We start from the raw sequence: 16,492 nt of genomic DNA on the forward strand, positions 1-16,492 counted from the left end.
CTCCTCTGTCACAGATGTCACTGCCATCTCCTTGGTGTAGATGGGAGACCATCACAAGCAGGGATGGTCTGGGCTGGTCTGGGCTCCATGGCCCCAGTGCGGACATGGCCTTCAGCAACTGCTGGTGACTGTGCTGCTTCCAATGTAGCCTTTACACTGAGTCTCTGTGACCTTGGGAACACTACTTCCAATCTCAGCTTCCCCATTTTACAATGAGTTTATAAGGACCCTAAGTAGCCACAGGTGTCATTGGATGCAGTGTCTCAGATTCTGCCAGAAGCACTTCTTATTTTTTTGCGGGGGGTGGGTAAGGGTTAAGCATTACCCTCTTTAGGCCTCCTGCACCCAAGGCCCTGCAGGTACCTTACCCCCAACACACCCTCCCTAACCCAGCTCCTCCTTCTCCCCACTCCCAGCATAAAAACAAAGACAATCACCATTCCTCCTCCTTCGTGGGAACTGGTCCTCAGTTTCTATACAATGAAAGTAGTCACATCATCATATCTTCTGTGCCCACTGCCCAGGGTTATAATAAGAACCATTAAAAGTGCGACGGCAGGCAGAATGGCTCATGCCTATAATCCCAGCACTTTGGGAGGTCAAGGTAGGAGGATCTCTTGAGGCTAGGAGTTCAAGACCAGCCTGGGCAACATAGCAAGGCCCCATCTTTACAAAAAATTTAAAAATTAGCCAGGCATGGTGGCACACACCTGTAGTCCCAGCTACTTGGGAGGCTGAGTCAGGAGGACCACTTGAACCCAGAAGTTCGAGGTTGCAGTGAGCTATGATCATGCCACTGCACTCTAGCCTGGGTGACAGAGTGAGACTCCATCTTGGAAAACAAGAAAGCACTCAGAAGGTGGTGGAGGAAAAAGAGATGCTGTTGCCAGGCACCCTGTGTGCCAGAGCCTGGGCTGGCACTGTTCATGCCCCCTCTCTCTCCACAGCAACCCCCCTTGGGGTGGGGTGATTTTCCCATTCCACGGATGAGGACGCTAAGGCTCAGAGAACAGCCGCCCTTCCAGAGCCAAAGCGAAGGTGTCGGTGCAGCAAAGGCCACCAGCGCTCAGTGGCAGTGGGGCAATTCAAACCCAAGGACACCTGACATTTCTCACCTGGGCAGGATCTGATAGCTGGGTCTTGGATGGGGAAAGCGCAGTGTCAATGGGTGAGGAGAATGCAGTGGGCACTAGCGTTAGGCACAATGGCTTTGGAGTCAGTCCTTCTAGAGGAGGCTAAGCCTAGGGACAAGACAGGGAAGTGGCTGGTGCCTGACCCTCCCCCAGCAGACTGGAAAGTGGGGAGGGGGCTGGAGGGGAGGGATTGGAGCAGGGGAGTCAGCAGGACCACAACAGGAATCTGGGCCATGGTGTGCTTCCTGTTCTCAAGGCTGGGCTGTGACGCAGAGCATGGCCCTGGGGGTTGGGGAGGCCCAGCTGCAGGCTGTAGGGAGTGGTCAGGGCCGCTCATCTGCAGGCAGTGTCCTCCCAGACCAGCTGTGCTGCTCAAGGTCACTGCTGTGCCGGTGGGGGAAGCCGAGGAGGGAAAGCAGGTCCTTCAGTTTCCCACAGATGTAGAGGGAAGAGAGCATACAGACTGAGGGGTAAGCCAGGGCCAAGATCCCTCTCCATGCCCTGGGGTAGCCCTCTCTCTCAGAGAGCAGCCAGGCTTGGTGGGGGAGGGGGATAGGCACCTGTGGAGGCCTACAGGACTAGTCTCCGAGGAGTGGAGTCCAGCAGGGACCGTCTGACTGAGACAGGGACGCGGCCTCACCAGAAGCCATGCTCTCCCTCCATCTCCTTCCTCACTCTGGGCCCCAGCTTTCTTTGTCTGTCAAAGCGAGGTGTTAATAACAGAGCTCTGGGCCAGGTGCGGTGGCTCATTCCTCTAATCTCAGCACTTTGGGAGGCTGAGGCGGGCAGATTACCTGAGGTCAGGAGTTCGAGACTAGCCTGACCAATATGGTGAAACTCCATCTCTACTAAAAAGACAAAAATTAGCTGGGCGTGGTGGTGCACACCTGTAGTCCCAGCTACTTGGGAGGCTGAGGCCAGAGAATGGCTTGAACCTGGGAGGCAGAGTTTGCAGAGAGCCAAGATTGTGCCACTGCACTCCAGCCTGGGTGATGGAGTGAGACTCCGTCACAAAACAAAAATAAAAATAACAGAGCTCTGCTCATGCCCCAAAACAGCTGAGTTGGAGAACAGGAGGGTCTTAGAAAAAATGACCCTCTGAATGAGAAGAGGGGGTGATCAGACCCATGGGGTGGGCTGAGGAACTGGCAGCCCCCTCCCCCAGGACTCACTCCATGAGCACGCTCACAACCCGGTTATGGACAGGATCATATTAATTTGCCACATGCACTTTCCTTTCACAATAGAGCGTGGCCATCTCTGTGTGTCAGTATAATAAAATCTGGGTCATCCTTTGTGACCACAGCCTGTGGTGCAGAGACTGAGCATGCCCTCATATAAGACCACAAGCTGTGCTGCAGTGAGCATCCCTGCATGCATTTTCCTGGATGTGTGTGTGCGTGTTTCGCTGGAAGCCAAGAAAACCCATTTGGATGCTGCTGTAATTGTCCAGGACAGATATGCTAAGAGCTTGAACCAGGCTGGGCAAAGAAAGAAGGGGCCAAATTTCCTTTGCCAAAATATCATGTGCTTCCTTTGGTCAGTCCCCCATCAGTAATGGGCTGCCATAAACTGAAGATTTAGAGCACAGCAAAGGAGGGGCCTGGGAGCTCTGGGGGCAGCAAGGAGGAAGAGGAAGGGGTCTGACCTGTTGATTAAAGCAGTGATTAGAATAGAAATGGGTGTGGAGGAGAGCAGCGGCCTCCAAATTATACCTGCCTGGGCAGGGGCTTCACGCACCAACCCTTGAGCCTCACAGCAACACCAGGCATCTCTGTGTGAGGACTCTGAGGCTCAGAAAGGTGAAGGGGCCTGGCTGAACTCACACTGCATGTGAGTGGCCAAGCTGGCCTGCTGATCTGGGCCTGACTGCAAAGCCCTGTGTGTGTGTGGTCTCTAGACAGAGTCTCTCCGTTAACAATGCTGTCCGAGGACACCAGATGGGCAGATCTGGAGGAGCCAAGACCTGGAACTCAACAGGGGCAAGTGCTGGGGAGATGAACCTGGCACTGGTGCAATTAGAGGGAGCCCAACCAGAAGGCTAGACAGTGGCAGGTGACAAGTGGTGTCTGGTGGGCCCCTGCTGCCAGGAGACCCCTGCTCTCGAAGCCATGGCCTGCCATGCAGCAGGTGGGAGGCAGTGGCTGAGAAGGCAGGCCATATCCGCAGTCAGCATGAGGCCCAGGTGGGAGCTGGGGGCCGAGCTCTGCTTCCTGGAGGTGTGAGTCCCCACCCGTATGTACACAGCCTCCCACAGCTTCAGGAAGCCCACAGCCACAGGGGCTCAGCAAACGCAGGAGCAAACTCACTTCCCCATGCCCATTTCCTCCCCCATCCCAGCTCCCACCTGCTGTTCCTCCATCCAGACCTCTCTGGCTTCACATCGAGGTTGCAGTGAGCTATGATGGTGCCACTGCATGATCCTTTTCTATTTTGTGCTGTTCAGATTTAAGAAACTCCCTTTGTGAAACTTTATAAATAACAGTAGGGAATTTCTGCTTATAAAACAAATGCATATAAATATAGCCTATTAATTTTCATATATATATATACATGCATATGGGCAGGCATGAATTTTTCTCTCGATTGGGGATTGCACTGATCATTCCTTTTTGCAGCCTGCTTTTATCACTTCTCAGCATATTGTGAAGTGTCCACATATGGAGGCCTCATGGCAGAATTGCACGGCTCTTCAGAACACAGGCTCAAGTCCCTGCAGGCCTGGATTTCAGACCCTGGCTCTGTCACTAATCAGTCTTGTAACTGAGCAAGTTACTCACCTCTCTGGGCCTTGGTTTCCGCATTGGTATAACGGAGATAATAGTACCTATCCACGCAGGTCTGATGAGAGGACTGAGGGAGAGCACATAAAAAGCTTAGAAGAAGGCCTGGAACACAGTGAATGCTCAATGAGCATCAGACATTAGGATTGCTGTTGTTCCTGACCTCACGGCTGACTCCAGCCCCCAGCCCCACCTCATACCCCACATCCTGTAGCTGGATCCCAGCCTCCACCAAGTTCTAACCTGGGTCTCCCAAGGTGACCTTGGGTCATCTGACTACTGAGCTGTTTGGAGGGCTGATGCCCAGTCACCTTCCAAGTGGCATCCAGTGGGATTTCTGAGAGGTTCTTCCCTGGGTTCTCAGTGACGTGAGGAATGAGAGGAGTTAGAAGACGGGGAAGGAGGAGGGAAAAGGTGAAGAAATAGCTATGATCGAGCCAGACCCTGCAAACCTGGCCCTGGATCTTCTCAAGTCTCCATTGCCCAGAGGCCTCCTCACCTGTGTCCACACCTGGGGTTTCCCCCTGAGTTGGTATCACAGGACGTGATGTGGCCCCGGGGAGAGAACATTAGTGTGGCTGCCCTCACATGGCCAGGATGGGTGAGGATCAAGTCATAACCACCCTTCCAGGGAGTTGCTAAGACTTAGGGCCATGGCTTGGGGCTCCTGGTGCTCACTGGCCTTGTGGGGGACCCACTGACTTTCAAGCGTAGATGTGGATGTGGGACCAGGGTGGCTATGGGGCAGTGGGCTCAGCTCTGGGCTCTGGGATCCACAGGAGATGAACAACTACTGGCAGGCCATGCAGAAGATGGCAGAGGACATCCTGTCTCTGCGGAGACAGGCCAGCATCCTGGAAGGAGAGAACCGCATACTGAGGAGCCGCCTGGCCCAGCAGGAGGAGGAAGAGGGGCAGGGCAAAGCCAGTGAGGCCCAGAACGCGGGTGAGGATGTGCAGGCCACCAAGGGCACCCGGGCTTCTGCCTGGGCCCAGGCTCCAGGTTGTGCAATAGGGTGGCTGGGAGCTTCTCCCAGATGGGCATGCTGCTGGACTCTGGCAGATAGGAGCCCCTCGCCCACAGACACACACAGTCCCTGCCCAGCTGGGTCCTCTCAGGGATGGGAAACAGAGAATCCAGTCCCGTCCCAAGCCCTGGGGCCAAGGGATATCTGCCTTCCTGCTACTGACCATGCTGATTTGAGCTGGGAGAGGCTTCCTCCCTGAGCCGGCTCCCCAACCCACCTAACAGTGTCCATGAAGCAGAAACTGCTGCTGAGTGAGCTGGATATGAAGAAACTGAGGGACAGGGTGCAGCACTTGCAGAATGAGCTGATTCGAGTGAGCTGGGGCTTGTGGGGGCAGAGGGGAGGGAGCTGTGGGGGAGCATCGGGGTGAGAAGAGTCTGGGAGGAGAAGGGAGAACAGGCACAGAGGGAATGGAAGCACGGAAGAAAGGGGGACCAGCCTGGTGGAGGACTCAGCAGAGGGGCCGAGGTGGACCCTCAGGGCCAAGGTGGACTCCCAGGCACCCATTCTCTCCCCTTCCCTCCTCCCCCATCTCACAGAAGAATGATCGAGAGAAGGAGCTGCTCCTTCTGTATCAGGCCCAGCAGCCACAGGCCGCTCTGCTGAAGCAGTACCAGGGCAAGCTGCAGAAGATGAAGGCGCTGGAGGAGACTGTGCAGCACCAAGAGAAGGCAGGTGGCAGAGGGGCTGCCCCCAAGGCCAACTGATGATGGCAGAGTAGGGAGCCCCTGGGCCAGCCCAGCCTCTGCTCTGCTCTCCAGGTGATCAAGAAGATGGAGCGGGTGCTGGAGGACAGGCTGCAGGACAGGAGCAAGCCCCCTCCTCTGAACAGGCAGCAGGGAAAGCCCTACACGGGTGGGTCCACACCCTGATGTGATCAGCTCCCCAGCTTCTGCTCCACCCCTGGAGGCCCTGCCTTCCTGGAGCCTCTCAGCTTCAGGAGAACCTGCGAAGAGGTCCCCTGCACTCAGTTACGTCTGTGGGCCTGGGAGACCCAGGATTGCCCTGCTCTCCTCCTCATTCAGGCGCCTCATCCAGAGATCCCCTGAGCTCCCTCCTTCCCTGGAAGCCCCTCAGAACACAATTGGGATGCAGTGTGAGCCAGGCTAGAAAGAGGGTGGACCTCCAGAGGAGGGCCCTGCAGACTAGCACAGCAGAGAGGGCCTTCCCCTGAAGAAGGGCCACCTGGGGCAACACTTCCCAGCTCCTAGCCCCAGGATCCGTCGAATTATTTCCCCATACCGCCAAAGATTCTGCCTCTGCAAAGCAAACAAACAAAAATACTTTGATTAAATCAATGATCTGGGGCCAGGCGCAATGGTTCATGCCTGTAATCCCAGCACTTTGGGAGGCCGAGGCGGGCAGATCACTTGAGGTCAGGAGTTCAAGACCAGCCTGGCCAACATGGTGAAACCCCATCTCTACTAAAAATACAAAAATTAGCTGGGCATGGTGGCGGGCACCTATAATCCCAGCTACTTGGGAGGCTGAGGCAGGAGAATCACTTGAGCCCAGGAGGCAGAGGTTGCTGTGAGCCAAGATTGTGCCACTGTACTCCGGCCTGGGTGACAGAGGGAGACTCCGCCTCAAAATAAATAAATAAATAAATGATTTGGAGGTTTTCTTCCCCATCGATATTAACCAAAAGCCACCTAAAACTGCCAATCAGCCTCTGATAAGCAGAAAGGACCAGGTAACACCATATCAGGCCAGCCCAAAGCAAGGGATTTCCCTGAGCCTGCCTGTGCAACTTCACCCAGGGCCCCTGTGTGCCCAGCCCTGTGCTTAGCCTTCACCGCTGAGGGTCTCAGGGGCAGGAGGGTGTTTCTAGGAGCCTTTAGAATGCAATGAAAGCTGAGCTGGCCTTTCAGGAAGCCTGAGGTCATCCAGGAGTCTGGATGAGACTGAGAAGGCAACCTAGGGAGGGGAAACAGCCAGATCAAAGGCCCAGGGAGTGAGAAGAATTCCAGGATCAGAGAAGGGAGGAAGAGAGAGAGGTGAGGAGCTGAAATACACTGAAGACAAATGAGGAGTTAGAGAGAACGTTGGGGTCAGGTTCTAAAGAGCCTAGAAGGACAGCCTGTGTGCACCTGATCCCACTGGTGGTAGGGAGCCATTGAAGGCTTGGGAGTAGAGGGGAGGGGTGGCAGATTGAAGCAAAATGCTGGAGCAGATCAGGACAGGGACATGGGAAGCAGGAGAGCCCATCTCACCAACATCTGTGGCCGTGTCTCTAGGCTTCCCTGTGCTCTCAGCCTCTGGCCTTCCCTTGGGTTCTATGGGAGAGAACCTGCCGGTTGAAGTTTACTCAGTGCTGCTGGCAGAAAACGCGAAGCTGCGGACGGAGCTGGATAAGAACCGCCACCAGCAGGCCCCCATCATTCTGCAGCAACAGGCCCTGCCGGTAAGAGGCCCTTGACCTGGGCCTGCCTGTGCCGGTCACTGGGTGCCCAGAAATCACCCATGGTACAACCCAAGTTGAAGATCAAGACCAGGAGCTAAGCTTCCCAGGGTCTCCAGTCTGCCTGGGGGCTCCTGGAATCAGCTCTCAGGCCTTGGTCTTTTTCTCCTGCGGAATGTGTGTCCCCGAACACTTCACCTTTAACCTCATCTAGCATCCCAGGAGAAAGCAAGCCCCTTGTTGACCCTTGATCCCTGAACCCTGACCCCTTTTTCACCTGGCTGGCCTCCACCTGGACCCTACACAGGCCTCTCAAAACTCCCTTCTGGAGCATTCCCTGATCTTGGTGCAGCCTTGGAGAGCCCTTTTCCATCCCAGGTGGACCCCGGGGAGTTGGGAGCAGGAGGAGACTTGACAGAGAGGCTGCGAGAGACGCATGGCCCAGGCCACTCAGAGTGCACAGAGACCCTGCCTGCACAGGTGGGTGGCCCAGGGCCCAGAAATGCCCAGGCCCTGCTCCACCTCTGAAGATGCTTCAGGGGCCCCTTGCTTTACATAAACCCCAAAGCAGAACATTTGGAATCACAGAATATTGGGCAGGGCAGGGGCACAGGAGAGTTTTCTCTCCATCCCAGGACTCGCCGGAGGTGAGTTCTGTTGAAAGCACACCTGACTCATGGACATCCAGGTAAAGTGTGAGGGATGAGGTCAACTGCCTCACAGGTTCTTCACTTCACTCAAAGACTCCCAGTGCATTAATTATAGGGGGCTCCCTAATGCATTTTACATTAAAAAAAAATGTTGTGTCAAAACTTCGTATTCTCAAAATCTGTGTGGGAAACAGCTGTGAAAAAAGCACATGCCAGACCCTGTTCTGAACTTCCAGAAGAGGGTTCGGCCCAGGTCTGACGCTCTGCCTTGGGAGCTCAGTCTGAACTCAGGCCTGACTGGTTTCTTCCTCAATACCTTACAGTTTCCCAAGCTCACACTGCCACAGCCCCCAGCTGGGGCCAAATGTGAGTTTGTGCTTTGCCCACAGGATCTCCTCTCTGGTACTTCAGACAAGTTCAACCTCCTGGCCAAGCTGGAACATGCTCAGAGCCGGATCCTGTCCCTGGAAAGCCAGGTGGGTGAGATGCAGGAGTTGATGAGGCTGGATCAGGCTCACCACACAGCCTATAACCAGGGCTCAGTGTGTGAGCAGAGTCTAGGCTCAATCTATGACCAGGATCAAGGCTTAGTGTGTGGCCAGGGTCGGGGTTCAGTGTGCAACCAGGGTCAGGGCTCAGTGTACAACCAGGGTTAGGGTTCAGTGTGTAACCAGGGTCAGGGTTCAGTGTACAACCAGGGTTAGAGTTCAGTGTGTTACCAGGGTTAGGGTTCAATGTGCAACCAGGGTCAGGGTTCAGTGTACAACCAGGGTTAGGGTTCAGTGTGTGACCAGGGTCAGGGTTCAGTGTACAATCAGGGTCAGGGTTCAGTGTACAATCAGAGTCAGGGCTCAGTGTACAACCAGGGTTAGGGCTCAGTGTACAACCAGGGTCAGGGCTCAGTGTACAACCAGGGTTAGGGTTCAGTGTGTGACCAGGGTCAGGGTTCAGTGTACATCCAGGGTCAGGGTTCAGTGTGTGACCAGGGTCAGGGTTCAGTGTGCAACCAGGGTCAGGGTTCAGTGTGCAGCCAGGGTTAGGATTCAGTGTGTGACCAGGGTTAGGGTTCAGTGTACAACCAGGGTTAGAGTTCAGTGTGTTACCAGGGTTAGGGTTCAATGTGCAACCAGGGTCAGGGCTCAGTGTACAACCAGGGTTAGGGTTCAGTGTGTAACCAGGGTCAGGGTTCCGTGTACAACCAGGGTTAGAGTTCAGTGTATTACCAGGGTTAGGGTTCCATGTGCAACCAGGGTCAGGGTTCAGTGTACAACCAGGGTTAGGGTTCAGTGTGTGACCAGGGTCAGGGTTCAGTGTACAATCAGGGTCAGGGTTCAGTGTACAATCAGAGTCAGGGCTCAGTGTACAACCAGGGTTAGGGCTCAGTGTACAACCAGGGTCAGGGCTCAGTGTACAACCAGGGTTAGGGTTCAGTGTGTGACCAGGGTCAGGGTTCACTGTACATCCAGGGTCAGGGTTCAGTGTGTGACCAGGGTCAGGGTTCAGTGTGCAACCAGGGTCAGGGTTCAGTGTGCAGCCAGGGTTAGGATTCAGTGTGTGACCAGGGTTAGGGTTCAGTGTACAACCAGGGTCAGGGTTCAGTGTGCGACCAGGGTTAGGGTTCAGTGTACAACCAGGGTCAGGGTTCAGTGTGCGACCAGGGTTAGGGTTCAGTGTACAACCAGGGTCAGGGTTCAGTGTGCAGCCAGGGTCAGGGTTCCATGTACAACGAGGTTAGGGTTCTGTGTGTGACCAGGGTTAGGGTTCAGCGTATGACCAGGGTCAGGGTTCAGTGTACAACCAGGGTCAGGGTTCATTGTGTGACCAGGGTCAGGCTCTGTCTATGTCCAGAATCAGGGATCAGTGTGGACTCAGGATCAGAGCTCAGTATGTTGTTGAAATGTCCATCTGTGTCTTGGTCAGGCTGCCTGACTGTTTGGCCCCCTCACCCTCACCCCGCCACCCCTGAGGTCTCGGGAAGGTGTCAAGCCCACATGGCCCAGAGCTTTGCTTTCTGCCTGGACAGCAGGCTCAGGCCCTGGTTGTCCTGGCCATCAGGGATTAGCCCTGCTGCCCATGGTCCTCCAATTGTCCCTCTCTGTGTCTGCAGTTAGAGGACTCAGCTCGACGCTGGGGACGAGAGAAGCAGGATCTGGCCACACGGCTGCAGGAGCAAGAAAAAGGTTTCAGGCACCCCTCGAACTCCATCATCATAGAACAGCCTGTGAGTGACCCCCCTGGAGTAGCTCCCAGGGGTTCAGGTGGTGGAGCAGGAAGCCACCGCACCCCCAAAGTCACTGGGCCCTGAGAAAAGCCATTGTGGAGCCAACTCCAGGGCTGGCGGTCAGGAGTCCTAGGCTCCCATTCCTGCTCCATTACCAACCGAAGGCTCAGTCTTAATTCCCCCACCTGTCTAAGGGGAACAGAAAACCCCTGCCAAGACTACCCTTTCCCCCACGGGGTGCTGTGAAACTCAAGGAGATGACTGTGGATGAGGGGGCCATGCAGGCATCTCCAGGATGTCCTGACACTGAGTGTGCTTTAGGACTGGCTGCACTCATGGGCAGAGTAGCTTGTGGCCCCACCCCCCTGAATCCATAGAGCCTAAGATTCTCAAATTAGCACACCCTTCTCAGATGGCCACGATGTAGGCTCCACTTTGCCAACTTCCCGAGAACAAACAGGCCTGCTCACAACTGCCCCTCAAGTTCAACCCCGGGACCACCCAGCCCCGCAAAGCAAAGACCCTGACTTCTCCTGCTCTTGAGCCAGCTGTGCTTTGCCCGTGGCCAGAAGCTCAGCAGCGGCTCCTGGGAAAGGCCTGGAAAGGATGAGGGAACAAGCAAGGAACAAAGGCAACCTTTGCACACTCACCTGAGCCCTGGGGACTCTTGGAGAAATTAGGTGTCACCTGCTGTGGCAAAATGGGTTTAGAAATCTTTGCGAGGTCATGGCCCACTGGGTTCTGGATACTCTGAGGCCTGGTTTGTCAGGCAATATGCCCTTGAGCAGGTCACCCCCTGGGAATGGGGGGTACTCATGCACCCCGCTTTGCACACCACAGAGTGCCCTCACCCACTCCACGGACCTCAAGCAGCCCTCAGAGCTGGAGCCCCTGCTGCCCAGCTCAGACTATAAGCTCAACAAGCCCTCGAACCCCCAGAAGGAGACCGCTAACTCTCAGCAGACCTGAGCCCCGGAGCAGGCCTCCTTCCCTGTGTGCTGGGGAGTCTCATCCCTGCCCCCTAAAAATGACGTTATTAAATGTTGTAGCTCTGTGAGCATTTGCCTCTTTCCTGGAGCAGGGCAGCCTGGGGGCCCTGCTTCCTCCTCCTAGACCTCACTCTGGGCCTGGGCCTGGGTCTTCTGCTGCAGCCTTACAGCCTCCTGCCTGCCCCGGGAGCCAGCATCTTTGGAAAGCCAAGGGCCACAGTGGACCCAGGAGGGTGGAGAGAAGAGGCCTTCCAAAGCAGGGGCCAGGGAGACGGGCCCCTTCCAGACCCGGAGAAGAAGCAAGGCCACCAGAGACCAGCTCTGTTGGGAAATACGAGGGAGGCTTGTCCTTTTCATCTGCCCCAAAACATCTATCATGTCTGATGTTCCCTCTTTCAAGTTTGGTTTGTCTGTCTCTTGGAAAGGGAAAGACTTGGAGGCTTGAAGCCTTCCTGTGGCAGTCACGTATCATTGTGAAATACTCCATTAAGCCACTAGGCTGAGCTGGCAATGATGTGTCCAAATGTAGCCAGGGGCAGGAGAGCAGATTGGGCCAGGGGGAAGGAGGCACCTACAGGGAGTCAGGAGGCCTGGGTCCTGGGGGCAAACATGCTGTGTGACCTCAAGGGACCCAAGCAACCTCTCTGGGCTTCAGTTTCCCCATCTATTCCATGTAGAGCTTGACCTCTTTGGCTGTAAGCCTCTTTCCAGCTATAACATTTCTGAGTCAAAGCTGACTCAGGACCAGAGAGGAAAAAGGACACAGGAAGGCAAGACAAAGACAACAGGGAAGAGGATTTTGTGGTGGGGAAGGCAGAAGGGCTCCAAGAGTGGATCCAGATCCCACAGCTTCGGGCAGGAGAGGCCAGGCCAGCTGGACCACTGGCCTCAGCTGGACTAGCTCCCCCACCTGCCTGCAGGACTTAGACTTGGATAGCCGAGGGCCAAGAGGAATCAGGTCAGGAGTTGTGAGACCCCAAGGGATTAGGGGGCGGAAGTCAAGACCAGTGTCATTCAGTCCAAATGACAAACCAGCGGCTCTGCTGCAGAATAGTCTCCCCACCTCCCGCCCTTGGACAAGGGGGCACAAGCCCCCAGAGCAAGAACACAAGGCCTGGAGCAAGCCCAGAGGAGGCCCGGGAAGGGTAAAGGAAGCAGGCTGGCCTCTCATCCCCAGTCAGCCACCTCACACCAGCCCTTCAGTAGCAGGGGTTCTCACCCACAGTTCTCGGCCTTTGCCATGCCCAGGACTCTGGCTGGGCCTTGGCAGGAAGTCCTCATGCCCCACAGGGAACTCCCACCCAGAGTTCACCCAAGCAGAGCCCTGTGCGAGCCTTACCCCTGTGGGGCAGGTCCACTCAGAAAGGCAGGACTGGCCCACACCTCTTGGGGCCACCCACAGAACTCCCCAGTTCTCCTTTGTCCTTCTGCCTGATGCTTCTGTAGCTCCTGGCACAGTAGCAGTTGCCTCCCCTCCTCTGCCCCACTCTGCCTCACCCCTTGCCCCAGGGAGCCTGGAGTTGATTCTGCTGGCTCCTGAACTGCCATGGGTGAGGGGGTCCCAGCAGAGATGGCTTCAAGTGTGGCTGCCTGGGGTCTCCTGAGCATGCCCAGATCCTGCTTTAACACAGGAAGCATCTCCACAGGAGTGATGAACACCTAATGAGTCTGATGGAATGCAAGACACCACATGGTTCAGCTGTTTATTGTCTCCATGGGGTGGGTGAAGAGGAGTGGCCCAGCTGAGCTGAGGAAGGTGACCACTGAGAACCCATTCTACCTGCTCAGCAGGCTGGGCAGAAAGGAGCAGGACTTCGGACAGACGACTGAAGATGCAGAGACCCCATGGGCCCCACCCCTGGGCCTTCCTCCCATGTGGCTGCAGGCCATCCTCTCTGATCACTGCTGGGTTGCTTCCTGGTTAAAGGGCCAGAAGGTGAAGGAGATGGGCTTTTCAGGCATCAGAATGAGGTTGAATGTGGTGCCCACATCGCTGAGGTGTTGGATTTCAACTCTGAAGTTCTCCAGCATCTGAGAAAGGCAGATGGTAGGTTTAGGGGAGGGCAGGGGAGGATCTGTCTCCCTAGCCAGGCCCATTCACCCATAGGCAGTGCCTGTGGAGTGTGATTTGAGGTCCAAGGAGTTCACTACCAGCTCCTGGTGTAACCCTGCACAGTGCCTGATAATGCACCCTTAGTGCTGCATTCCCTTGATTTAGGCCTAGACCTTAACTCGTCTACAAACCTCAGTCCTATCCCATCCCATCACCACCATGGGGAATGGATGGCCAGGGGCATCAGTGGGTGATAAGTGGTTGAGCCCGAAAGAGGGGGCAGCAGAGAATTGTGGGAGAGAGCGAGAGCAAGTAACTGGAGGTAGATGCGCCCCAGCACTGACATCCTCGGGCTCTGGACAGAGATAGGAGGAGGAAGGTTGGTGCCTTCATTAGGGCCAGGGCCAGCCCAGGGTGCCTAGATGTCCCCAGCTTGACTCACATTGATGAGGAAGATGGTCATCTCTAGCTCAGCGATCCGCCGTCCCAGACACTGCCGCACACCCCAGCCAAAGCCCAAGTTCCGGAAGTAGGTGACATTCTTGTCTTTGCTCAGCCATCGGGTTGGGTCAAAATTTTCCGGGTCGAAGAAGAAGGTGGGCTCTCGGCCCAAAGCATAGATGGCCACTTGCACCAGTGTCTGGGGCAAGGTGATCAGAGGCCTGAGTAAGCCCCACTTCCCCACAGCCCTGAGCACAAAACCCCCTTCCCTAGTCCCCTGCCCTCTCACCACCACTCCCACTCCCCAGCATGGCTGCCCAGCTCTCCAGGGCAGGACATTCTGCCCACTGTGCAGCCTTGAACAAGTCCCCGCCCCTCTGTGATCCTTACCCACCAAATGGGGATGGCTGAAGACCCAAGGCCAGGATGATTGTCCCACCCTTTCCTCAGACCCAGGCAAATCATGAAATCTCCCTCCTAACCCTGGGTTCCAATAACATCCTAGAGGTCACCGCCCACCATGCCCACCACCTCTGCCCTTCACTCAGACTTAGACTGCTGCCATCAAGGGCCCCACCAGGGCCCCAGTGCCACCCTCTGTCTGCAATTCCAGCCTGCCCCAGCCCTCTCTGACTGGCAGAGCCTGCAGCCTGCTGGCTGCACCTACCTTGGCAGGAATCATGTAATCTCGAAGAACCAAGTCATTTACAAGATATCTCTGCAGGGTCACGGAGATGGGGTGAAGTCTGCAGGAGGAGGGCACTCAGAAGCTGATGGCCCCAAAGGCTGGACACAGCCGCCGGAGCCCCACACCCTGTGTGGCATCTCAGCCCTAGCTGCAGCAGCCTGGGGGGACCTGGGGGTAGGGCCCTGGCTCTATTTCTTTCTCCTCCAGACTTTTCACTTCCTGCTTCCAACCTCCTCCACCAGCCCATCCTCGTAACCCTTTCCCCGGGCACTTCCCTGGCCCTGCCCAGGAATTGGAGTTGGGGGCGGCATGGGTGGTTGTGGGCTTGCCTTAGTGTCTCCTTGATGCTGGCTTTGAGGAGGGGGACCAGCTGTAGCATCGTGGCCATGTCTCCCTGGGCCTGGCGCCGCGCAGCCAAGACCTCTGCCCGCAGCATATCCTGCACTTTCAGGTTGCGTGCCATCTCGTACAAGTGCCACTGCAGGGTCATGGACGTCTGGTGGGGAGTAGGGTATACAGAAGACCAGGAGGGGCTGTCACTCCGGGGCCCCTTGAGGTCCTTGACCCCATGCTAAATTTTCATTTCCAAGAACCTCTTTCTCCCCGACCCCCATCCCAGTCTCCAAGACCATCCTCTGCAAGAGCAAAACACATTCCATTGTCTAAAAGGCAAATGTCCAAGAAGCCTTTCTTGCCGGCCAGGCAGGAACATTCAGGGCAGCACTTGTCCCTGCCCTCGTCCCTCATGTCACCAAAAACCCACCCATGTCCACAGTGAGTAGAGTGTCAGCTACACAGCCAAGGCCTTCTTCCAAAGAATTCCAGAGGCCCTTAGAGGCCAAATCCTTCTGTAATGATTGCACTCCAGAATGACTGCCATTCCTTTTGAAATGCCTTCTTAAACAACCACCCCTCTTTCCAGTAGAACTTCCTAAAACCTTAGGCTTCACCTATAGCAACATGGCTTCAAGTAAGGCTCAAAGAAGCTGAAACCAGACCAGCCGGATGTTTCCTATCAGTGTTGCAGTTAGGGTGTGGTGTGTGTTGAAATTAATCAGCTAATCTCAACGTAAGCCAGAGGCTGTGACCACTAGCCCTTCGCCAGAGATCTGAGTGACCCTCATCAAACCCCACAGTCCCAGATTCCTCAATGATGACAAACCAGGCCCGTTTGGGACTCCAGCCTGGAGCAGCCCTCCCTCCTGGGGACTAGGACATGGGTTGTTGACACATTATCTTACCAAGGATCATATTTTTGTCCAACAGACTTAGACACCCTCCTCCCTCCTCCTGGCAGGGGCAACAATGACAAGCTGTGAGGTAACATTTATTAAGCACATATTATATGGCAGGCAGGGTCCTAAGCTGTTTACATATGTTACCTCGTTTAATACTCACAAACAACCCTCTAAGGTATGTTACCATCATCCCCCTTTTTCAGATGCGGAAACTGAAACAACACACAGCTCCTTCTCAGCTTAAAATCCTTGCCTGGCTCCCCAGAGCCTCCAGATGAAATACAGAGGCTCAGGCCTGAGCCACAGGGCCCCTCAACACCTGCCTGCTGCTCCCCAGTCCCCCACTCCCCACCTCTCTCCAACACACACCTAATGCTCCAGCTACATGGAGTGGCACACAGCCCCTGAAGCCCAGAAGTCTTCCCCACGCTAGGTCCTCTTCCTGGAATTCCCTTCCCCGCCTAAGAAGCAAGGATGTGCTCCCTCTGCAAGACTCTAATCAAATGTGTGTATTCATCTCAGTACTGCCAAGGCCTGCCATAGAGATGTACTTGGGATTTAATAAGGTGGTTAACTATGTTACTAGCTGTGTGACCTTGACCAAGTTATTTAACCTCTCTGTGCTCTACTTTCCTCATCTGAAAAAGAGGGATGATGGTAACATACCTTAGAGGGTTGTCTGTGAGTATTAAATGAGGTAACATATGTAAACAGCTTAGGACCCTGCCTGCCATATAGTATGTGCTTAATAAATGTGACCTCACAGTAATCGTTTCTTTGGTGCCGGTGAGTGATTTTTGAAGATCTCTTCTACGTAATAGACAATGAACTATGTTTAAGGTATGCTCAAAGGCTCCATTTGCAGCCT

The 16,492-nt window shown here is 55.1% G+C and overlaps 2 protein-coding genes across 12 annotated transcripts in view; one reads left to right on the top strand and one right to left on the bottom strand.

Moving 5' to 3' along the window:
• CCDC33 (coiled-coil domain containing 33) overlaps window positions 1-11,600 on the top strand; it is a 101,844-nt gene extending 90,244 nt beyond the window's left edge. Inside the window, exons 12-20 of one of the 7 annotated variants that reach the window (XR_010151420.1) lie at window positions 4,696-4,861; window positions 5,168-5,256; window positions 5,483-5,618; window positions 5,705-5,798; window positions 7,181-7,347; window positions 7,723-7,824; window positions 8,384-8,470; window positions 10,102-10,215; window positions 11,367-11,600. Coding sequence is in view for 4 of the 7 variants with exons in the window: in XM_054667035.2 (XP_054523010.1) it covers window positions 4,696-4,861; window positions 5,168-5,256; window positions 5,483-5,618; window positions 7,181-7,347; window positions 7,723-7,824; window positions 8,384-8,470; window positions 10,102-10,215; window positions 11,367-11,588 (1,083 nt within the window). In the remaining 3 variants the exon portion in view is untranslated. Of the gene's footprint in view, window positions 1-4,695; window positions 4,862-5,167; window positions 5,257-5,482; window positions 5,619-5,704; window positions 5,799-7,180; window positions 7,348-7,722; window positions 7,825-8,383; window positions 8,471-10,101; window positions 10,216-11,055; window positions 11,273-11,366 lie in introns of those variants that run through there. The other 6 variants (XR_010151418.1, XR_010151419.1, XM_054667035.2 and 3 more) reach the window with 6 other exon arrangements.
• Window positions 11,601-12,893: 1,293 nt separating this feature from the next.
• CYP11A1 (cytochrome P450, family 11, subfamily A, polypeptide 1) overlaps window positions 12,894-16,492 on the bottom strand; it is a 64,107-nt gene continuing 60,508 nt past the window's right edge. For all 5 annotated transcript variants that reach the window (XM_063794052.1, NM_001280408.1, XM_016927106.4 and 2 more), the window contains 4 exon segments: window positions 14,716-14,882; window positions 14,366-14,444; window positions 13,700-13,897; window positions 12,894-13,235 (listed from right to left, as the gene is read on the bottom strand). In XM_063794052.1, coding sequence (XP_063650122.1) covers window positions 13,104-13,235; window positions 13,700-13,897; window positions 14,366-14,444; window positions 14,716-14,882 — 576 coding nt within the window. In that variant the 3' untranslated portion in view covers window positions 12,894-13,103.

Source organism: Pan troglodytes, chromosome 16, assembly GCF_028858775.2.
Source record: "Pan troglodytes isolate AG18354 chromosome 16, NHGRI_mPanTro3-v2.0_pri, whole genome shotgun sequence".
In the NCBI taxonomy this organism is placed as follows: domain Eukaryota; kingdom Metazoa; phylum Chordata; class Mammalia; order Primates; family Hominidae; genus Pan; species Pan troglodytes.